The 24749-nt window shown below is 37.9% G+C and overlaps 1 protein-coding gene across 1 annotated transcript in view; it reads right to left on the reverse strand.

Moving 5' to 3' along the window:
• Positions 1-12211: 12211 nt before the first annotated feature.
• Positions 12212-24749, reverse strand: part of ZBTB11 (zinc finger and BTB domain containing 11) — a 33103-nt gene continuing 20565 nt past the window's right edge. The window contains exons 4-11 of the mRNA XM_029938700.1: positions 24118-24744; positions 23690-23869; positions 20507-20752; positions 19039-19183; positions 18080-18197; positions 15057-15215; positions 14762-14937; positions 12212-14387 (exon numbers count right to left, since the gene is read on the reverse strand). Of these exons, the coding sequence (XP_029794560.1) occupies positions 13870-14387; positions 14762-14937; positions 15057-15215; positions 18080-18197; positions 19039-19183; positions 20507-20752; positions 23690-23869; positions 24118-24744 (2169 nt within the window). The 3' untranslated portion in view covers positions 12212-13869. The remainder of the gene's footprint in view (positions 14388-14761; positions 14938-15056; positions 15216-18079; positions 18198-19038; positions 19184-20506; positions 20753-23689; positions 23870-24117; positions 24745-24749) is intronic.

Raw genomic sequence — 24749 nt, forward strand, 5'->3', positions numbered from 1 at the left:
CTCATATTTTCTCTTCTCCAGCCCTGCAAACAGTGATTTCTCTAAGTATCCATAGTTCCTTCTATGAAACAATGGTATTTAGAAACCAAAATCAGCACTAGATGTAGTCATCAGTACTTAGGTATTATCACTTCTAGCCTGCTTAACGAAGCTAGAAAATGTATTTAATATATACATCTATTTCTAGATATGTATATCTATTTCTAGATCTGTATGTGTTTCATGTGTGTGTATACTGTGTGTGTGTGTATCCATTAACTCATAGTGGTACGTCTAATACCAGACCAATACCACAGAGTTTATTATAGTCTTTGTCCTTTTGAAACTTTTCTCCAACAGTAGGAAATGAATATGTTCACTTCTTTTATTTGCTTAATTTCTAGAGTAATAAGGTACTTTGAGAATTACTAGTTCCTCTATCTACCAATGAAAAACAGCCTACTAACAGTGCAGTATTTGTGTATAGTTCCCTTTTTTTACTCTTCTAGTGCATAATCAAAATATTGTTTTACAAAGTAATATGGGCTAATTCTTTTCTCCCCCTTTCAGTATGGCTGTTATTGATTTGTAATACAAATAGTTTGGTTTTGTTTGTATTTCATAATGAATGCTACCCATTCTTTGTTAATCTGTTGTGTGTGTGTGTAAAACATTAGCATAGTTCTAAAAGTAGAACTATACAGAAGGTGTCCCTCCTCCCTAGCCTTTCTTTCCCGCTTGCACCTATTCCCTATAGTAATCTAGCTCTGGTTTCTCTAATATTCTTCCTATCCCTCTTTTGAATAAATAGCTGGGTGGATATTATTTCCCTTCTTACATGAAATGTAGCATGTTTTAGTTAACTCTTTTTTTTGTACATTACAGTATACCCTGGAAACTATACCAGTTCATGGAGATCTTACTCCAAAAACGTTTTTAATAACTATATAGTGTGAATATACTACAGTTTATGCAACTACTTTTCTGTTCCATTGTGTGAATATACTATAGTTTATGCAATCAATCTTCTATGTATGGGCAATTAGGTCCTTTCCAATGTTTTGCCATTTATAATGCTATAATTGAATAACCTTGTGTATGTGTATCATATTGTTGCAATATGTCTTCCATCAGGTGATTCCCAGAAATAGGATTGCTGGGTCAAAATAATAAGTACATATGTACTTTTATTAGATATTGCCAAGTTCTTCGTCAAAAAGGTTGTGCCAGTTTGTTTTCCCACCAGGAATGTATTAGAGTGCCTCTTTTCACAGCCTTGCCAACAGGATGTTTATGTCATGCTTTTTAATTTTTGCCAAATCTGATAGGTAAAAAATGGTATTTCAGATTAGTTTTAGTTTGCATCTCTAACTATGAAGGAGGTAGAATATCTTTTCGTATATTTAAGGACCATCTGAATATCTTTATTATCAATAGTCTTCATGTCACTCCCATTTACTATGGGTTTTTGGTCCTTTCTCAGATTTTAAGAATTCTTTATATACTAACTCTTTATCTTTTAGATGTTATACTTTTCCCAGTTAATTGTCTTTTGTCTTTGATTATGTTTTTTTGCAATGCAAAAAGCTTCCATTTTTTATGTAGCAAACTTTGTTAATCTCTTACTGCCTCTCAATTTAATATTAGTATTTAGAAAGCCTTTCTCCAAACAGGTTAGAGATTAATCTACCCATGTTTTTCTTGTGCTTCTATTATTTCATTTTTTAATTTAAGTAGATTCCTGACAATTTGGATTATATTCTTGTGCATTTGTGAGATCAGGATCTAATTTCATTTAACTGCTGTCTTTATGATAATAAGCCATCATAATTGAGAGTGCTCTGCTTTTGTGTCTTTCAGGGGTGTTTTAAAATTTTTCTCATATTTTTGCATATTTTTTATAAGATTAGTCCTAAGTATTTAATCTTCTTTAATTGTTACAGAAATGGGGTTTTCTCTACCATTGTGCTGATTGTTTTAGGATATGAAGGCAATTTCTGTATGTTAATTCTGTATCTTACAATCTTACTGAATACTTTCATTGACTTTTATCATTGTTTCTCTAGGATTTTTCAGGTGTTCAGTCATCATCTGCAAATAGAGTTGGTTTTACTTCTTTACCAATATTTGTGCCTGTAATTCATTTTTCTTGCCTAACAGCATGGCTTAATACCACTAGTACAGTATTGAATAAGAGAAATAATGGGCACCCTTGCTTATTACTGTTCTCAGGAGAAATGTCTCCAATGTTTTGCCATTAAATAAAACACTGACTTTAGGATTAAGGTAAACATTTTCTCATGTTAAAAATATCCACCAATTCCTATTTTCTTAAGTGCTTTTATTAGAAATGGGTGTTGAATTTTGTCAAAGGCTTTTTCAGCATTGTATCAACAAGGGGAAATTAATACAGATGTTCCCAAACTTATGAATCTTTGACTTGTAATTTTTCAACTCCATCATAATGTAGAAGTGACACATTTGGGGTGGGAGGGTGCCTGGCTGGCTCAGAGGAACATATGACTGATCTCAGGGTTGGGGGTTAGAGTCCCACGTTTGGTGGAGAGATTACTAAAAAAAAAATAGTGATATACGTTCAGTAGCTAAACCATATTTTGATTTTTATTATTTTTTCATACTTTGAAATTGAAATTTTTATCTTTTCCCAGGCTGGTAGTGTGAGTACCACACTGTCTGGTGATACTGGGCAGCAGTGAACCACAATTCTCAGTCAGCCGTGGGGTCACAAATGTAAGCAGTCGATACATTTAAAACTATGCTGGGGCACCTGGGTGGCTCAGTTGGTTGAAGGTCCGACTTCGGCTCAGGTCATGATCTCAGAGTTCATGGGTTCAAGCCCCGCGTCAAACACTGTGCTGACAGCTCAGAGCCTGGAGCCTGCTTTGGATTTTGTGTCTCCCTCTCTGCCCCTCCCCTGCTCCTACTTGCTTGCTCACTCGCTCGCTCTCAAAAGTAAACATTTAAAAAATAAAACTATTCTGTATATATACAATCTTTTTTTTAATGTTTACTTATTTTTGAGAGAGAGAGAGCGTGAACAGGGGAGGGCAGAGAAAGAGAAAGAATCTGAAGCAGGGTCAAGGCTCTGAGCAGTCAGCACAGACCCGGACATGGGGCTGAACTCATGAACCATGAGATCATAACCTGAGCCAAAGTTGGACACTTAACCAACTGAGCCCCCCAGGCATCCCACATACAACCTTTCTGTTTTTCACCTTCACTACAGTATTCAATAAATTACATGAGATATTAGACACTTTATTATAAAACAGACTTAGTGTTAGATGGTTTTGGCCAACTGTAGGCTAATGTAGGTGTTCTGGGTGAGCACTTTTTAAGTTAGGCTAGGCTAAGCTATGGTGTTCAGTAGGTTAGGTTTACTAATGCATTTTTGACTTAATATTTTCAACTACAGTGGATTTATGGGGAAGTAATGTCATCCTAAGTTGAGAAAGATCTGTATAAAGATTGTTCACATGAGAACTCTCAGGTGGAGCAGAATTAGCAACTGCAAGAAGAAACTACCACCTTAGGGAAGAGGGAAGAATTGAGAAAGGAAAAGATTTAACATCTTAGAGGAGGGACCAAGAGGCCAAATTTCAGATCTTTGAGGAGATGATGTGCCTGCAGCAGGGAAGAGCAGCATACCAAGTTGCCCACCATCAACAATGAAGACAAATTTGGGAAATCCCTAACTCAGCTGCATGACAAGTCCGTATGTAGTCTTTCACCCCGATGGGAATCATTGTTGGTTAGCAATAATTCTTGCTTTTCGTTTTTATTTTTTACTTCTTTCATGTCATTTGCTTTGCAAATTTCCTATATTGATCCTGCATTACTTGGATCATTGGAGAAATGAGTGGGAGTAGAAGCATCCCTAAATAAGGTGAATTAGAGTAGATGTCATTCTAGCATGTCTTAATTAGATATATGAGAACTTTTCTTAGACCAAAAGCTTTGACCCATTTCACAATAGATCCCACTTATTACACATGGACACAACTAATTCATAGTTATGCAATGCAAATATGCTGTTATCCAAAATCTGTGGGTTTTTTCTAAGAGTAAGTCCGTTTTTGGGAGCACTATCTGTGGTATTCATTGCATTCACAATGCTTAATATTTAGAAAAAATAAAACTAAAATACCACGGATAACTGCTATTGAATCACTGCAGGAGCAGTTACCTGAACTCTTGCATGTGTCACGGATTGGTGTTGCCATGCAAATGCATTTCACTGAGAATCTAGCATTGTCTTTAGCTCATGCTGGTTATACAGGTGGAGTTGTGTATTTTAGTATTTCTGCTGCTTTTAGAATTCCATAACTAAATCATAGTTGATGTAAAACTTAGATCAATAGGAATTATGAATTTACCCACATAACCATGTCTCAAAAGTTCCTGTATAATTTATATGCCTTAATTATAAGATCAAAATGAGCAGAACACTTGAAGTCCAGTAATGCAAAGAAAGTAAACTTGAAAGAACGTAGGTACTAATTAGATGTTGAAACATTTATTTGAAAATGATTAAATCAAATCTAGCTAAAGATGCAATTTTTAAAAATATTTTATTTTTAGGTGGGGTGTCTGTGTTGTTCAGTCGGTTCTAAGCATCTGACTCCAGCTCCAGTCATGATCTCACAGTTTGTGGGTTTGAGCCCCACGTCAGGCTCTGTGCTGACAGATGGGAGCCTGGAGCCTGCTTCAGATTCTGTCTTCTCTGCTCCTCTCCCATTCATGTTCTGTCTCTCAAATGTTAAGAAAAAAATTTTTTTAAGATTTTATTTTTAGATAATCTCTACACCCAACATGGGGCTTAAATTTAAAACCCTCAGATCAAAAGTTGTATGCTTTACTGCTTGAGCCAGCCCCAGGTGCCTCAATGAAGATGCACACTGAGAGTGATGTGTATGTGTGGGGACGGCATATGGGAGCTTGAGGAGAGAAACCCAAGCAGGCTCCGTGTTATCAGCACAGAGCCTGATGAGGGGCTTGATCTCACAAATTGTACGTTCATGACCTAAACAGAAATCAAGAGACAGATGACTGACTAAGCTACCTAGGTGCTCCTAGAAACACAACAAATTTCTGCATAATAATTTTGTATCCTGAAACCTTCCTGAATTCATTTATTCTAATAGGTTTTTTTGGTAGAATCTTTAGGGTTTTCTATATATAGTATCATGTCATCTTCAACTAATGACAGTTTTACTTCTTCCTTGCCAACTTGGATGCCTTTTCTTTTTCATATCTGATTTCCAGTACTATGTTGAATAAGTGTGATACAAGTGGACATTCCTGTCTTTTTCTGACCTCAGAGGAAAAGCTTTCAGTTTCCCACCATTGATATGATGTTATCTGCAGGTTTTTCATACATGGGTTTTATTATTTTGAGATATGTTCCCTCAAAGAACCCACTTTGTTGAGTATTTTCATCATGAACCAGTGTTGTATTTTGTCAGATGCTTTTTCTGCATGTACTGAAATGATCATGTGGCTTGTTTTTTCTTCTCGCTAATGTGATGTATCATACTTATTGGTTTGCAAATATTAAACCACCCTCACATTCCTAGAATATGATGGTGGTGAAAGATCTTTATATAAACATATATATGTTTTAAAATCATATATATATATATTTTATGGGGCTCAGCATGGGTCTCAAACTCATGACCCCAAGGTCAAGAGTCACATACTATAGAAACTGAGCCAGCCAGGTGCTCCAGTGAATGACCTTTTTGAATTTAGTTTGGTAATATTTGATAATTTTTTTCATCTATGTTTCATCTATGTTCAGGGATATTGGTCTATAGTTTCTTTGTTTTATTTGGATGTGTGTGTGTGTGTGTGTGTGTGTGTGTGTGTGTGTGGCATCTTTGGCTGATTTTGGTAATGCTGGCCTTGAAGAATGAATCTGGAAAATTTCCTTCTCATATTTTTGGAGTAGTTTGATTAGGATAGGTATTAATCCTTTAAATGTTTTGGTAGAATTCACCTATGAATTCACTACTCCTGGATTTTTGTTTGTTGGGAGTTTTTTGACTACCAATTCAAGTTAATTACTAGTAATTGGTCTGTTCAAATTCCCTATTTCTTCCTGATTCAGTTTTGAAAGAATATGTTTCTAAGAACTGACCCAGTTTTCTAGGCTATCCAATTTTTTGGAATATAATTATTATTATTCTCTTATAATCCTTTGTATTCCTTTGGTATCCGTTATTTTTCCTCTTAAATTTCTGATGTTTTAATTTATTTTTAAGCAGGCTCCATACCTTCATGGAGCTTGAACTCATGACCCTGAGATCAAGTCATATACTCCATCCACTGAGCCAGCCAGGCATCCCTCATTTTTTACTTATTAGAGTCCTCTCTCTTGATGATTCTGCGTAAAGGATTATAATTTTGTTTATCTTTTGAAAATGCCAGCTCTTGGTTTCATTGATCTTTTTTATTTTTAGTCTCTATTTCATTTATTTCTTTTCTAATATTTATTATTTCTCTCCTACTTTCAGCTTTGTTCTTCCTTTTCTAGTTCCTTAAAGTATAAGGTTAGATGGTTTGAGATTTTTCTTTATGTTTTTTAATGTTTACATATTTATCTTAGCATGCAGGAGCAGGAAGGGGCAGAGAGAGAGGGAGACAGAATCTGAAGCAAACTCCGTGCTGTCAGCACAAAGCCTGATGTGGGGCTCAAACTCGTGAACTGTGAGATTATGACCTGAGCTGAAGTTCGATGCTCAACCAACTGAGCTGAGCTGCCCAGGTGCCTCAGATTTTTCTTGCTTCTTGAGGGTAGGTCTGTATTGCTATACACTTTTCTCCTAGAACTGCTCTTGCTTAATCCCAAGGACTTTTGGAGTGTTGTATTTCCATTTTCATTTTTTCCAAGTTTTTTTTTACTTCTACTTTGATTTTTCTGTTGTCTCATATACTGTTTAGTAGCATATTGTTTAGTGTCATGTGTTTATGTTTTTTTATATTTATTTTTCTTTTAATTGATTTCTAGATTCAAACAGTTGGGTCAGAAAATTATTTGATACTCTTAAATTATTGCATCTTGTGGCCTAACATGTGATCTATCCTGAAGAATCTTACATGTGCATCTGAAAAGAACATTGAAATATTGAAAATGATTTTTAAAAGTTTTTACTGTTTATTTTGAGAGAGAATATATATGAGCAAGTGGGGGAAGGACAGAAGGAGAGGGAGAGAGAAGATCCCAAGGAGAATATATATGAGCAAGTGGGGGAAGGACAGAAGGAGAGGGAGAGAGAAGATCCCAAGGAGGCTGTCCGCAAAGAGCCTGATGTGGGGCTTGATCTCATGAATTTAACCAACTGAGCCACCCAAGTGCCCCTAAAATATTGAAAATGATTTGGAGGAGAATCAATTTCTTGTATGACAGATGAGGAGCTGTGCTAACATGCTCCCCAAGGAAGCCAATGAAAATTGTAAAAATAGAAATAAAAGCAACCACTTAAAGTCTCTGGAACTGGTCAAACAGCAAATGAAGGACATATATTTTTTTAAAAATCTATGGAAGTTTGTTAAGAAAGGCAACCATCAGCAGCACCTCATGAATGGAGACAACAGTGGTCAGAACTTCAGGCCTCTTGGCTCACTTTGCCCAAGGTGGAAGCTTTGTTCCACCAGCGGTGTCCAGGAGTGGCCGGGCGGAAGGGGGCCCCAGCTCTCAGCTACGCACACCAGGCCTTTGAGCAGCACCGGATAGCTGGGGGCAGGGTGTCAAAGCCTGATGTCCTGGTCCTCCCAGGGAGATAGCCCTCCAGCTGGGAGCCGATGGGCGAGTGAGGGCTGTAATCTTGGATGCAGCAGTCTGGAGTGGGGTCTTCACCTCAGGGAGCTCAGAGTTGGGGAACGAGTTCTTAGTTCATATACCACAGACTTTTACATACAATTTGTTTATGACCACCCCCTCTGGAGTCAGCACAGACCCCACAAGTTAAGGGCTCGGTCTCACAGGACTGCATCCACTTCAGACACCAGCTATAAGTCTTGGATATCCCCAGACCACCCCCTCTTCTGCCTGGCTGACTACAAATTCAGTGGCTTCTATGGACCCCCTCTGTTGATAATTTGCTAGAACAACTCAAAGAAGTCACTGAAAGTGATATACTTAAAATTACAGTTTGATAATAAAGGCTACAACTTGGGAATAGCCATATGGAAGAGGCCTGTAGGGCAAGGTCTGGAGGGAAGCACAGCACCTTCTATCCCTGTGGAGTCGGGATGTGACACCCACCAAGTCCCTCAGTATGTGCCGAACCAGGAAGCTCTCCAAGCCTCTTTAAGCTTTGTTGAAGTTTCATTACATGAGCATGGTTAATTGAATTCATGAATTAAGGGGCACCTGGGTTGCTCAGTCAGTTAGGTGACCCACTCTTGATTTTTGCTCAGGTCATGATTTCATGGTTTTTGATCAAGCTCCACATGGGGATCTGCACTGACAGCACACAGCCTGCTTGGGATACTCCCCTCCTCTCTCCTGCCCCTCCCTGCTAGTGCTCACTCTCTGTCTGAAAATAAACACTTTTAAAGAATAATCAAGGGGCGCCTGGGTGGCTCAGTCAGTAAATAGGCAGCTGACTTCGGCTCAGGTCATGATCTCACAGTTTGTGAGTTCAAGCCTTATGTTGGGCTCTCTGCGGTCAGTACAGAACCCATTTCAGACCCTCTGTCCCCCTCTCTCTCTGCCCCTCTCCCCTCCCCCCACTCACATTCTCTCTTTGTAAAATAAATATTTTTAAAAATCTTTTAAACAGAAAAAATTAATCACTAGCTGGAGCCCCTCTCCCCTCCTCTGGAGGTTGGGAGGTGGGGCTAAAAGTTCTAACTCTCTAATCACATGGTCAGTTTTTCTGGCAATAAGCATCCATTCTGAAGCTATCTTCCTCACCATGTTAATCTCAGGTTTTCACTCTGAGATGGGAAAAGAGGTAAGGATGCTAACTATCACATCTACTTAACATTGTAGTAGAAGTCCTATAGAGATCAATAAGGCAAGCTAGAATTGGAATAGGAGAAATAAAACTTATTTGCGGATAACATAATTGGGTATGGAGACAGTCAAAACTATTGAAATTAATAAGGGAATTTAGAAAGTTTGTTGATTAAAAGGTCTTATTTCCAATGTCAGAAAATTTTAATCATTTCATCTTTTGGAATGTTTTGCTATAGTTTTGTAGACAGCATTTCTCAGATGAAAGTTCCCTTAATATACAAAAGTGTTTTGTATTTGTATAAGCCAACAAGCTGAAAAATAAATAACATTCACAATTGCATAAATATGTATCTAATATGTTTACACCAACTGTAAAACATTTTGAGAGATATTAAAGATGACTTACATTAAGTGAAGAAATATGTTCATGGAATGAAAATTCAATTATAAATATATTAATTCTCCTCAAACTGATCTCTGTAAATTCAATGCAATTCCAGTCAAAATCCCAACAGGATTTTATTACAGAAATTGGTAAGTTCATTATAGATTTTACAGGGAAGGAGCATATAAGACGATCTGAAATAAGAACAAAGTAGGAGGATTTACTCTATTAAATATCAAAATTATAAACCTACAATAATTAAGAAAGTAAGAAACTCATTACTGCAAGGAATTGGTAAAAGAATATAGAAATAAAGCAAAGAGGCAGAATAGATTCCAGAAAGAAATTTACAAATGCATATACCTTTGATTTGTAAGATGGAGTTGCTGAACAATGGAAAAAATCAGTGTATTCAGAAAATTGTGTGCACTACTGGAGATCTTTACATTTTTATAAAAAAGCTTGATACCTACCTCTATTTCAGATGGATTATAGGTCTAAATATAAAAGGCAAAAGTAGAAAGCTTTTAAAAGATAAAATTGGAAAATGTTATAATGATCTTTGGGCAGAGAAAGATTTTGTAAAAGGGCACAAATTTATAAATTGGGGCTACATGAAAATTAAAGACTTACATTCATCAAAAGATACCATTAAGAGAATGAAAAGACAAACTCTAAAATGGGAGATAGCAATTGCAAAACAATTAACAAATGGGTTGTTTTCAGAAAGAGAAAAGACAATCTAAAAATGGGCAGATGTTCAATGACCTCACAAAAAAGATATGTAAATGGCCTGCAAAGATATGAAAAAGTGTTCAGCTTAAATAGTCACCTGGGTAGTGTAAATGAAAACGGCATAGGACACGAAGCGCATACATGTCGGAATGGCACACAGTAAGGAAGCCAGCACGCAGAGCAGCCACCAATGAGTTACCTGGCATAATCTCTTTGGAAAATGTTTTGGTTCACAAACCCAAGTATCTCAGATTCTCCCGTAAGTCATGTACCCAACAGAAATGCATGCCTATAAATACCAAGGAAATAAAAATAGTCCATCCTTACAGCATTCTTCAGGTTAACCCCCAAACATCCCATCAATGGTAGAACATGAAGTTGCGGTATATACGCCTACGTTTTTTGCAGAGCACACAGAACACAGTAAGAATGTAAAATGAACATCATACATCCAACCAGCAAAATCAGAGGAATGGAAAAGGGAAGCAGGAATAAACACCTATGAAGAAACAACTGTAGGGGTGCCTGGGTGGCACAGTCGGTTAAGCATTGGACTTCGGCTCAGGTCATGATCTCAGTCTGTTGGTTCGAGCCCCACATCGGGCTCTGTGCTGACAGCTTAGAGCCTGGAGCCTGCTTCAGATTCTGTGTCTCCCTCTGTCTCTGTCCCTCCCCCACTCATTCTGTGTCTCTCAAAATAAAATAAAGACATCAAAAAAATAAAAATAAAAAAAAGAAGAAACAACTGTATATGCTAGTATGAGAATACAATTTTAGGGGTGCCTGGGTGGCTCACTGGGTTAAGCATCTGACTCTTGATTTCATCTCAGGTCATGATCTCACACGTTCATGAGATTGAGCTGACAGTGCCGACCTTGCTTGCGATTCTCCGCTCCTTCCCGGCTGGCACTTTCTCTCAAACATTAATCTTTACATATAAAGTTTGTTTATTTTGAGAGAAAAAGAGGAGGGGCAGAGGGAGAGAATCTTAAGCAGGCTCCATGCTGTCAGTCAGTGCAGAGCTCAACACGGGGCTAGAACCCACAAACCGTGAGATCATAAGCTTAGCCAAGCTCAAGAATCAGACACTTAGGGGTACGTGGGTGGCTCAGTGAGTTAGGTGTCCAACTCTATTTCAGCTCAGGTCATGATCTCATGATTCATGAGATCAAGCCCAGCATAGAGCTCTGTGTTAACAGTATGGAGGCTATTTGGGATTCTCTCTCGTGTCCTTACCCCACTTGCTCTCTCAGAATAAATAAACTTTAAAAAAGATGCTTAACCGACTGAGCCATCCAGGTGCCCCCAGAAATACAATTTTTAAAATGAACATATAATTTAGTAAGAACAGTTTAAGATCAGGTTGAGGAACACCATGGTTATGAGAAAGGGAGACTAAGATGGGAAGAATGAAAGAGGTATTGAGGATGGAAATAAAACTTTTGGAAATAAATAGTAAAGAGAGGGGAGAATATATAAAGAAACATGATTTGGTTTCCAGAGTTTGGAAGAGATTAAAATACCTGAAACTGTACTAGATAAAATGTAACAAACGCCTTTGAAAATCATACTAACTTTGTAAGAAAGGCAATGTCCTAGGGTCCCCAAATAAGAAGAAACAGTTAAACTTGTAGTAGCCTTGTGACAGATGGGATTGGCAGTTTCAGAGGGGCTGGCTGGCTTTTGACAGGATTTAGGTCTACAGAAATTGGAAAATCGAATTCCACTCAAAACTGAGACAACTGGGAACTAGGCTGACTCAGTCAGCAGAGCATATGACTCTTGATCTCAGGGTCAGGATTTCAAGCCCCGTGTTAGGCATGGAGCCTTCTTTAAAAAGAAAAGGTAAAAACAAAAAAACAAAAAACCTGGGACCACCTAAGAACTACATCTTCAGTGAAGAACAATTAAGAAAAATCTCAATTCTGTCAAAGTTGGCAGTTAATCATTTTGTGGTAAAATTATGTTCATGAATAACAACTTTTAGTATTTTTATGTTGTCCAACTTTTTAAATGTACTATTCAACTCCCCTTCCCTTTAAAAATGGATTAACTTTAACAACCTATCAATTAACAGCCACTGATTTATGATGTGAAAATAGTGACAAGCTCAACTCCAAAGCTGATGCATTTTAACAAGATTCGACACCTTTTATTTACATATTGTTGACATACATCAATGGTCTTATACAATTAACTAAACCTAGTAACAACAGTGAAGATGGAACATAAAAGACAATTCCAAATTTTAGTCAGATTGAAATACATTTTCACTAACTGAAAGATATGATAAACAAGCAGACATTATAAAGTCACAGACTGTATGTCAATTCACTTAAAATTCAATGTCAGCCACACAGCTATAGAAACAGTGGGAAATTTGCAAATGCAAATATTACATATGCAGGTATAATGCATGCATGGCATCACATTTATTTTTTATCTTTTAAGCTATTTTTAAAGTTAACTGGAATATGTATCTTAATATATGTACATCAAGGCACATTCTTTTCTTGTGCTTTAGGAATGATTTATGTGTGATTTGCTTATCTTCATTTTACCTTATATTAGCTGCTAATACTTAAAAAGTTTAATTTTAACAGCTATAGTTTGAGTGGTAGTCTCCCACAGGAGAGAAATGTGGCATCTCCCTAGGGTTATTTTGAAAATCAGAAAATTGGATAGCTTCTAGAAGTGGGAATTTAAAAATAAATACACAATCTAATGTAATTCATAAGTAAATTTTAAAAATAATTTACTTCCAATAATTTGGTAGGCCATAATCAATTTCTTTGAGTAGTATACTATAATGAGGGCTGAACTGAAGACTTGACTATTCTTAAGTTACTCGACAATTATATGGTATCCTCAGGACCACTTTAGATGTCTATGTTGCTATCCTATTTCTAAATTGCAATTTTTCAACAAAATTGAATAATTAAACATGATACAAAAGCTGCAAACATACCAAGTCTAGTTTTAACTTGTTCATTCTTTCAGCAAAATAATGAGTTTTTTTTTTCATTTATTGTCCCATGTTATCAAGAAGAAATTTCCCATCAACAGTGTTTAATAACAGTGTTCTTTGCTCATGGTCAATTTACTTGCCTTGAAGAGATAGTAATATAGTAAGGCTTTAATAGGCATTTCATGCATTTAAAAAATTAGCTATTTATTTAAGGGCTCCCCATATAGATAAGTATACTGTGCAAACTTGATTACAACATGTAACTCATTAAGTGCTTTAAAACAGAATAAGTCCCTGACTTATGAGGGATTAAAATAAATAATAAGAATCACAGATCTGAAGCATTTTAAAAATGTAATATACCTATGCATCCTACTAAAATGCTTTATATTAGAATTTTTTTTAACCTATAAACAGGGCAAATGAAATCACAGAACCTATTTTGAGAATAAAAGAAGAAAATCCCACTAGGTGCAGCCTTTTAAACTCAAAGTATATAATAACATCAAAATGCAAGTGAAACTATACAGTTTTTAATTTAGTACAGTCCTTTATAAACATCAATTCATAAAAAGTACACCATGATAAACCACTGCCATCAAGGAGATTTGTTTCCAATTTCTTTACAGTAAGTGAATGGACTTTTTAACAGAACATATCAGCCAGACAAGTCATTTAGAAATGTTAAAACCGCACCCAAGAGCCCAGAGCCTTGACACACAGGCTCTAGGCAGACAGTCCCATCAGCATGTAAACAAATGTTCCATGAGTTCAGTATACGACGACATGTCCCTTCTTTTATCTCCAGGACTATATTCACTCCGCTTCTGAAATATGTGCCACCTCTACTTCAACAGTTTGAATCGCTTCTGCAACTTCAGACAGCTTCTGTCCTTGCTGTTGTGCCAACACGTAATTGACCACTTGCATAATACTTTGGTCAGAAAGCGTAGACACTGAGGGACACTCTTCCGTAGCGGCAACGGCTTCGAGTGCTTCCATGGTCTCTCCTGTCACGACCACCGTCTCGAGTTCTTGAGGACCACTGCTCTCTTGTTCCTGCATGTCTGCGGTTAAGATACTGACCGCGTGCTCCACTTGGGTTCCTTGGTTATGAAACTGAAGGGTATCTTTTTCCAGCATAATTTTGCAAGGCACATAATCTCTGTGGAATTTCGTCATGTGTTTACGGAGGGTCCGAGCGTCTATGTAGGCTTCGCTACATACAGGGCAGACGTAGGGCCGCTCACCGGTATGGGTTCTGACGTGGCGTTTTAGAGATCGGGCATCGGCCCACGCTACTCCACACGTTAAGCATTCAAATGGCTTAACTCCTATTAAACGAGAGAGAGAGGTGTTCCCAGAGGCAGAAGTTACTGAGAGGCAATTCTGATCCCATGCATAGTCTCATTTAATCTTCCCAGTAATCCTACCATCTTACAGTAAGGAAAACAGAAGCTTCAAATAGTCCAATTCAGCCTAAAAATGCTGACCTGTAATATTAAGCTCACTAAAAAAGGAAGCTGTCTACATACACAACAATTAGGTATCCAGGTTCAGGATCACCTCAATCACTTGGATAAATCTTACATAATATGGGATTCATCAAGGAAGGTGAGGACAGGCAAGAAGTCTGGCAAAGGGAGAATCACTATAGAGTGGCTTTTTATTCTATTTAAATATATACACAGTATGAAGTATAGTATACCTTCGTGATTATTCATGTGTCTCCTATACTCTCTCAGCTGAGTGAATTTTCTTCCACATTGTTCACACACCCGTTCCAGGTTCTGCTTCGCTCTTCCTTTCTTTCCATGGGTAGCTTTCTTCACATGCCTTCTGAACAATGCTTTTTCATAAAATTCTTTGCCACATATATTACACCTATAATGGGGGGAAAACCTCAATGATTTTCTCCAAAGCACTAGCATGCATACAAAAAAGTTAATCCAATCAAGTACATGCATCTCAATTAAGTTCAGATCCTGCTCACATTTACCTACCTATAAGGCTCAGTGACAGAATGAGACTTCACATGGGAATACCAATCTTTCTTCCAACTATAGCACTTATCACAAAACTGGCATTGGAATGGCTTCACACCAAGATGTTTGTTCATGTGCTGACGAAGATCTCTAGCTTCAAAGAAACTTTTTTCACATCTGCAATAATAAAAGTCTAGCACTCAATCGATCACTTTATAATTTTTTTAAACAAATTTCCAAGACTCAGTATATTCTTGGGTTTCTAGAACTCTTAGAAAATGACCCCAATTTAAAATACAAGAATGTGCTACTATTCCAGTCTTGCAATAAAAGCTTCAAGGTTTTAAGTTCCTTTAGCTCTTAACTACTAAAGTCATTTTACTTTTTTATGTTTTTATTTAAATTCCAGTGAGATAACCTACAACGTGATACTAGGTGTACAATATAGTGATTCAACACTTCCGTACAACACCTGGTACTCATTGAAACAACTGCACCCCTTAATCCCCATCACCTATTTAACCCATCTCCCCACCCACGGCCCCTCTGGTCCCTCTGGTAACCATCGGTTTGTTTTCTATAGTTAAGCATCTGTTTCTTGGGCTTGTCCCATCCCTTCTTTTTTCCCTTTGCTCATTTGTTTCTAGTACTAGAAACATTTTAGAAAAACCAGAGTTCTCAAAAGCTACTATATAAGACATTCATTTTCTTTCTCTCCCTAAATCCCATCAATCTCCCTTTATATCCTTGCCCATTCTCTGTCCATGTGCTTGGCGTAGGCCTCACCCTCGACCATAAAGATGGAGCAATTGTCTCAGGCCTAAGTCAATGAGAGCACAGCATTCCCTTAACCATAATTACAGATCCAGGGATAATCAAATGACTTAATCAGATCCAATGGGTGTCAATATCAGAGCCTGTACAGAACTACCAGAAAAGCAGCCGAACAATTTGGGAGTCGAGAGGACGTGAGGCTGAAACCACTGCTACTGCCATGTCCATAGCGCCTCGGAGACCAAGTGCTAACGAATGGGAATCTAGTTTATATTCAACTATTCAGACTCCCTAGATTTTACCACCTTTCATTCCGGCCAGTTTATGTAGGGTTTTCTTTGCAACTTGCAACTAAAAATCTATTAATAATATAATAATTTTACTTATTTATTTTTCATTTTTTAAAAATCTTTATTTACTTTTAAGAGACAGAGTGCAAGCAGGGGAGGGTCAGAGAGAGGGAGACACAGAATCCGAAGCAGGCTCTAGGCTCAGAGCTGTCAGCACAGAGCCCTATGAGGGGCTCGAAACCACAAACTGAACTCATGACCTGAGCTGAAGTCAGATGTTTAACTGACTGAGCCACCCAGATGCCCCTAAAACCATTTTTTTTAAATAATAAAACTAATTAAAGTGACAAAAGCAAATATGGCAGAGTAGGGAGCCCCACAAACTCATGGCTCCACAAAAGCGGTGGCCAAAAGTATGAGAATCCATTTTATTAGAAATCTGGAAACGAATTAAAAGCAAATGTTTAATTAAAACAAAATCCTTAAGGGGCGCCTGGGTGGCGCAGTCAGTTAAGCCTCCGACTTCGGCTCAGGTCAGATCTCACGTTGGTGGGTTCGAGCCCCGCGTCAGGCTCTGTGCTGACAGCTAGCTCAGAGCCTGGAGCCTGCTTCCGGTTCTGTTTCCTTCTCTCTCTGCCCCTCCCCCTCTCATGCTCTCTCTCTGTATCAAAAATAAATAAAACATTAAAAAAATTAAAAATAAAAATCCTTAAATCTTGTAAAAGAGCTTTGTAGCAGTTGAAATCCCCTGGCCCCCTTCCCTGCCTCCCAGCTGAGCAGCAGCCATGAAGACTGCATTCCTGTGACGGCTCCTGGTGCCAGAGGGACTTCTCCGAGAACTGTGCCGGTCTCCTGGGACTTATTTGGTGACTCCCTCAAGGCTCCCCTCAAAGAGCCTGCATGTACTTAGCCTAACTCTCTTAGGACGGAGGACTAGGGGGAAAGGAGAAGTCTGCTGAAAACATTTATAGAGGCAATGTATTCATCTCCACCACATGGGACAAGGCATAACAATTTGGTTCAAACAATACAGAAACCAAAAGCTTGGGAGAAAAGGCTGGGAATGGGATGGCTGTGGGGCAGAGGCTCTGACAAACTGGCACATATTCCCAGGATGTGAGAAGTCCACCACTTGCCGAGGCCAATACATACCTAGAAAAGATCTGAGAGAGCCCTGACCTCTCACCTCCGGCCGACTCTGCACAAACTGGAGAGGGCCAAGGTGCAGTTGTAACTGCCTGGCTGAGTGTTGAAGGCATTCTGGAATCAGACGGTGGTGCTTGCACAATGTACTAAATGTACTGAAAGTTACTGAATTGTACATTTAAAAATGATGAATTTTATGTGAGTTTTACCTCAATTATACAAGAGAGTTCAAGAGCCTTTGGAAAATAAAGAGAGAGAGAAGAAAAAGAGTCTGAAGAGAGTAAAAACAAGCAGACGGCTCAGCACTTTAGATGAACGGCCTAGAAAAAAATCTCTGGGTCGCACTGGGGACCCTTCCTTCCCACAGTCTGCACCCCCAGGCCCTACACTTGAACAACGTCTTTAAAGTACTTCAGGTAAGTGATTTCTATGGTATATGATATGGAAATATAACTTAAAAGCCATAAATAGCAGTATCTAGGCAAAAAAGAAAAGAAACGGATTAAAATAAAAAATAAGTAACAATTAAGCATTATCTTCAAACATTTCTTTTTTACGTTTATCAAGGTATAAAAGCGTAAGATATTTGAAATGCACATCATAATGGTTTGATACACATATCCACTGTGAAAGGATTCCTCCCATCTAGTTATACATTCATCGCATCAGATATATGTATATGTATATTGAAGTTCTATTCCTTTATCAAATTTCAATTATATAATAGTATTATCAACTCTAGTTACCGCAAATATTTTTGTCTGAAAACATTTTCAAATAAACCCATTAAAAACACAAGGAAACGGAACAGTTTGTGTATTAAATACTTACTGAGTACAATGATAGCCTCGAACTTCAGGCTTCGGCTGGTGTTTCTTTAGGTGCTTGCTGAGGCCAGAGCCCCTGTGAAAAGACTTTCCACAAACTGAGCAAAGGTACTTGGACTCTCCTATAAAAAATCAAAAGCAAGTCACAAATCCAGCAATCAGGTGCTCTTTCAACAGAATACTTTGTTATACTTCAAAAGTTACTTTATCAAAGGCACACAGAAGCTGTAACATTTGGCAGCCATCTTCTCAGAACAATAACAAGCCAAGTCAAAAATCTGTTTCCTCAACTGCAGTCCTAGCAAAGCTACCAAAGCTCAAGGACATGACACACTTGCATAATCATCTGGATTATAACTGTACAGAGTTGAACACAAGTTCTAGAGCAGATATCTACCCTTTCTACATTATCTAAATTATGCATGATTCAATACTGAGTACACATTTTGCTACACTGAGGGAAACAATAACTTATTTTTTATACCAATAAGACAGCCCTACAACTAGATTAAAGAACACTTGTTAGCCTTAATTTAAATGTTTTTAATGTTTCTTTTTACTTTTGAGAATGAGACCAGGCACAAGTGGGAGAGAGGCAGAGAGGCAGAGAGGCAGAGAGGCAGAGAGAGAGAGAGAGAGAGAGAGAGAGAGAGAGAGAGAGAGAGAACCTAAAAGCAGGCTCCAGACTTTCAACTGTCAACACAGAGCCCAACGTGAGGCTCAAACTTGTTAACTGTACGATCACGACCTGAGCCAAAGTCAGATGCTTAACTGACTGAGCCACCCAGGCGGCCCTAGCCTTACTTTAATTTACAAAAAAGCAAACAAACAAACAGAACAAAAACCTGCACCCACATAGCCATTACTATATCAATATAATTTCTAAAACAGATACAGCATTATCATTAATAGTGAATTAACAGTATATAATGGGTAACTAAGTCAATACAAATTTCTCATTACCTGTGTGAATACTCATATGTTCTTGAAGACTCCGTTTGGTAACAAATGACTTAACACATAGTTCACACTGGAACTGCTTTTGTGACTGATGGAGACTCTGGTGCAATTTTAGACCATGTTTATAGATGAAAGTCTTTCCACAAACCTAAGGTAGCACAGGTGTTTATACCAGTAAAACAGAAAAGAGGAAAGGAATCAGGGCTGTGTCTGAAGAATGAGCCTAGAGAAACTGTATGCCATTTTAAAGAAAATAATTATAAACAAAACAACAAACTGAAAGTTGAAACAAGTGTCAAGGAAATTAGCTGGCTAACCATCTTCTAACTTGGTACTTAACAAATATCACTACTTTTCTTACATCCACTGGAGGTCAAAGCCATACAAAAGACCCTCCATGCTGTTTTGTGAGGCTAATAAACAGTATTAAGAGACAGGACAGCCTAATCAAGAAAATATACCAATTTCTTGCTTGCTACACAAACCACAACAGTGCTTTTCCAACTCTCTGTGATGAAGAACCAGTTTTCTTTTCTCCAGTCCATTTCTCGTTAAGTAGGATAAAAATTCCACAACAAAGTAACTTTTATGACAGTTTCTGAAAGTCTACTCTCCATTTCTGTACTTCTCTTCCATGGACACACATTTTGAGTGGTGCTACGCTACAAGTCCAGAGGCCCAATTAATACTTGGTTTTAAATTTTTTGAGTAAAATGATGCTTAGGACTTGGCTCAAAAGAAATGAGGGGAGGGGCAAGTAGGGCAGTGAGGGATAGTACATAAAACATAGCTGATCATGTGTTCACAGCTCCTGACGCTGGATAAAGGGTACATGAGGGTCTATTCTATTCTACTCTCGCATAATAAAAACCTTAAAAAAAGAGAAAAACATTAAAAATCTCATTGTGGAAAAAAATGTCATTGTTTCCAAAATTGTTTATTAATAAAAATAACGAGTCACGCTTATATACAAGCTTACAGAGGCTACTGGAAAATTGTCACTCTTCCAAATAGTCCAAAGCTAGCTAATCACAGGATTCTTTACCTAGAAGTTGTATTTTGGCATTTAGATAGTGTTAGTCCTCAGCTCTAGAGAAGAACACATATCTTAGGGAGGATTTTTATTAATAAGATTTTTTTAAGCCATGGGTTCCTTTCCAGTCCAGGTAGGTCCTGATGAGGTTAAAGTGATAAATGGGATAATGAACTGGTTTTTCTCATCTAGGACACCTCTGAATCCTAGTTTCATGAACATCCTAAATTGATTCATTTCAAATTACATACAACAAATTAAATAGCAAATCAAAGAATACAATTGGGAATTGCCCTTAAACCAGGCAACAAAGTGAAAAAGTTTTAGAATTCTCTGTCACGTTTTACAAGAGTAAGGGTGACTTCCCGAATTAACCAGTCTCATCACAAATTAAGTTCGAATTGTCTTCATATAACAAAGTAAATGTCATGGCTTTACCTGGCACGCATGCGGCTTTACACCTGTATGCTTTAACATGTGTATTCGAAGAGAATATAATTTAGGTAATGTCCTTCCACATATGGAACATATAAATTCTCGCTTGGTTCTCCCCTTCTCAGACGACGTTCCTGATGCCTCATGAGACGTGGAACTGGAAGAGGATGAAGTGGGTGCATCTTTTCTGGTATGTCGAATAAGATGTGCTCGCAAGGAGGCACTGTACTGAAACTGTTTTTTACACAACTAAAAGGAAAAGTAAGTAAAATTCCATCTAAATGTAGTTCATAACAAATATTAAGTGAAACTTGACTCCTATTTCAAGTTCCCATTTCTTTGTTACAATTATACAAATCAATAAAAACATACAGTACATAAAAGACGATATGCTAGGTGTCAGACATAAGGATGAAAGGGGTAAGACCCAGCCTCTACTCTGGAGAGGTTTATAACCTAATCAAAGGAACACGATGTATATGGGAAAGAGGAAAGTATTTAGGAAGAGGGAGTAACTAAAGCAACAGAGAGAGGCGTCACTGAGGAGACTAGGTCTGCCTAGAAGGAACAGCAGGACATCGACAAAGACAGAAGAATGCTGTCATTATGAGAAATACAAGTTGTAAGGTGGAGCAAAACGAGGGGTTGGAAAAGTAGAAAGAAAAAATTCTGATGGTCCTTGGATTTTACCCTGTAGTTGTTAGGGATTCATGAAATATTCTGTTCATTCTTTTAAAAAAAAGTTATATATGCTTGCAACCTACAATATTTAATTTTTTAAATAAATAAAACCTGTCTTTTACTCTACTACTTCTGCCATTTTTCTTTAACTCTCATAATGCTTACCCCGGTAACTCTAAGTAACATGAATAATGGTTGATGAATCTCTCCCTTCACCCCTTCCCCTCTACACATAGGCAGACCCTCCTATTACCTTACTTTCTCAATAGAGCTATGTTGTCGTTTGGATTGATTTCTACATTCACATTTTTCAATGATGTAATTGTTATTACAGCAGGGCCATAGAGTCTACTATGATTCTCTTCCCCTTCTTTTTGTTTTCTGTTTTCCTTCTCTTTGTATTTACTGATTATTCATCATCAAACCCTTCCCGCAATTGTCTATTGGGGGAGATTTAAAGACATCACCTTATGAAAGAGAGCTCCTTCAAGCCATTCTGTCCTGGTCCAACCTGGACCGGTTGTTTCCTATGCTTGGACTCTGTAGAACTGGACCCCATGTTTCCCAGTTCCCCAGGTCTCGCTCATTTTAGTGGGACATATCTGCAAACAGCTTCCTGAGAAAGGGAGTTTGGGAGGTAAAACTCTGAAACCTTGCATGTCTGAAAATATTCTTATTCTGCCATCATAAGTAACTCATAATTTGGTTACAGATTTTAAGTTAGAAATCATTGCCCTTTAGAATTTTAAAGACATTATTATACTGCTTTCCTTTGTCTTTTACCTTCCTCTGTTGCTGGCGAAAAGCCTGAAGCCATTCTGACCTTTCTTGTTTTTATGAGTCTGATCATCTGTTTTCTCTATCGTTACTTGTAAGATTTTTTCTTTGTCCCTTAATTTGAAGACTTCATAATTTATCTTGATATAGATTTACTTTCATCCATGGTTCTGGGCTTCCAGTGTGCCATTTTTCACAAGGAGACTTCTTTATTTTTTAATTTTAGAGAAAGAGAGAGCAAGCAGGAGAGGGCGGCAGAGGAAGAGAGAGAGAGACAGCACAAGCGAGAGGGAGAGAAAGAATCCCATGTAGGTCCCATTCTCAGTGTGGAGCACTCAATCCCACAATGCTGGGATCATGACCTAAGCCAAAATCAAGAGTCGGACACTAAACTGAGTCACCCAGGTGCCCCCATAAGGGAACTTCTTTAAGTTCTGATATAGTTTTTTTACTGCACCAATGATCTCCTGATCTCTGTGTTCTCTGTTTTATCTGGATATTAGACATCCTACACCAATTCTCTAAATTCTTTCCTTTTCACTTTCTGACTGGTCTTTGCATTTTTTCTGAGAGATTAGTGTATTTCCCAATTTTCCTGAGATTTTTTATATTTGTGGATTCTTCGAAGATGCCTTTTTCTTGAAATACTTATTCCTGAATCTGATGATCCCTACTATCTACTCATACTGCAGAATGTGAAAACGTTGATTGGCATTTCTGTGTAAGTACATGGGAGCGGCGGTGAGCTGTCAACCACAGGCTGTAGTCAGCACTACCTTCAGGTCCTTTGTTCCTGTGCTTCGGGTTCCTCATCTCTGAGAAACTATTCTGCTTTTGGGTTAAGGGTCTGACTGATAACACTCTGAGACTTGAGAAGGGACAGGGGACTTGAAAGTTTCAATATTCAGTATATAAGGTTTTCCTTTTCCTTGTTTTGGGGATAGTACATTCACGCTTACTGTATGCAGTGCTCCCCAAAACAGGCATGGTTTTCTCTCTTCCAGAGGGTAGAAGATGGATCTTTGGCTGAGGGAATGGTTGTGACTTAATCACTTCTTACAAAACTTTCTAACAACCAGACTCACTTCTGCTTTCAAAGTAGCTAGTGACACTAATTCCTGAGGCATTTGGTAGTTAGGCAATACGATTCAGATAGATTCTTAGCTTTCCCCACTGAAAGCCTGGAATGAGTCCTTTCAAATGTGTTAAATCAGTTACTAGTTCCATTTATCAGGGTCCAGAATGTAGTTGATCTCCTGTCTCTTTACTCTTGTATGAACTTATGTTTTTGTTTAAGTTTTTATATATATATATATATATATATGTGTGTGTGTGTGTATATATATATATATATATATATATATATAAGTTTATTTACTTATTTTCAAGTAATCTCTCCTCATGGTGTGGGACTCAAACTTACAACCCCGAGATCAAGAGCTGTATGCTCTACCAACTAAGACAGCCAGGCACCCCTAGGCTAGTATTTTTTCAGTGAAAATTTTACTCCTGTCAGGAAGAAGCAAAGATAGGTCAATGGTTTTTGTTTTGTTTTGTTTTTTTTTATGACAAGGAAATGACATGTAAAAACCAAAGATGACTCAGAGCAATATAAGGGAGACAGAGAAACACAGAGAATACAAGTAGTAGAGTAACAGTGAAGCAGTAAACTGGGTTCTATTTATCATGAAGTTGGAGCCATCTTTAATCAGCTTTCCAATTACTTACCGGACATTTGTAATCTCTAGCTCTTTCATGTTTCAGTGTATGCATTATAAGGGCATATCGTCTCTGAAAAACCATTCCACATTCCCCACACTTATGGGATGCTGCTTCTTCAGTATTCTCTTTTGTATCCCTTTTTGGCTGTTTCATTTTTTTCCCTCTTTGAACTAATTTCTGAGCTACCTAATTAAGGGACAGAAAACACAATCTAAGTAAATACAGTCATTTTGATTTTTAAAGTCATGAGGCATACAATAATATTTCAAACTGACATTATCTTATTAATATTGGTATTTAAAACGCTGGTATCACCTACTGCCCTTCCTCCCAAAATCATTTCACCATAGGTGTAAGTTCATAAATAGAATGCTTTCGACTTAAATGCTTTTTGACTTAAAGCTACAGCTACAAAGGTCAAGTCTTCATCATACCTGTTGAACTGCTGACTTGGGAATGGCTTTCCGTTTCTGTATCTTTTTCTCCATTCCTTTGTGTAGTCGGATATACCCCCCTTCATTAACAGAACGCTGCCGAAGCCTGCTTCTGTAAGTTTCATCATCAGTGCTAAGGTCAGGCTTTGCTGTCAGTGCAACTAGATTTTCCTGATCTTTTAAAGACTGGCTAAGGTTCCGCATATGCTCTGGCATGTCTTCAGCACAGATATCTTCAGTTGATGGGTCATTTCCCATATCACTGTCTTCTGGAGAGTTACTGATCACATTCTCTTTTGAAAGTTTGGGATTAATATCAGAAACTGCTCTATCTTCTCTGTTTAAAGTCTCTACTGCCGTCTCGTCATTTTTTGTAACTAAATCAGTAGACTCCATTTCAGGATGGGAACCAGTTATACAGCCTGCAGGTGACACAGTGGCTTCAGCCTCTGAAGAAACCTGGGGTTCAGAGTGCTGTCCTAGCTCTCCATTCTGCTCAGTTTCTGGCAATTCTCCATTCACCAATAGTACAATTTCACAACCCCCAAGTTCAGTAGATACTGTTGTTGCGGTCCCCTCGCTGCTAGCCACCGGAGGCACAGGGCCTCCATTTTGTTCTGGTAAGTCCTGGG

Source organism: Suricata suricatta, chromosome 5 (genome assembly GCF_006229205.1).
Source record: "Suricata suricatta isolate VVHF042 chromosome 5, meerkat_22Aug2017_6uvM2_HiC, whole genome shotgun sequence".
In the NCBI taxonomy this organism is placed as follows: Eukaryota; Metazoa; Chordata; class Mammalia; order Carnivora; family Herpestidae; genus Suricata; species Suricata suricatta.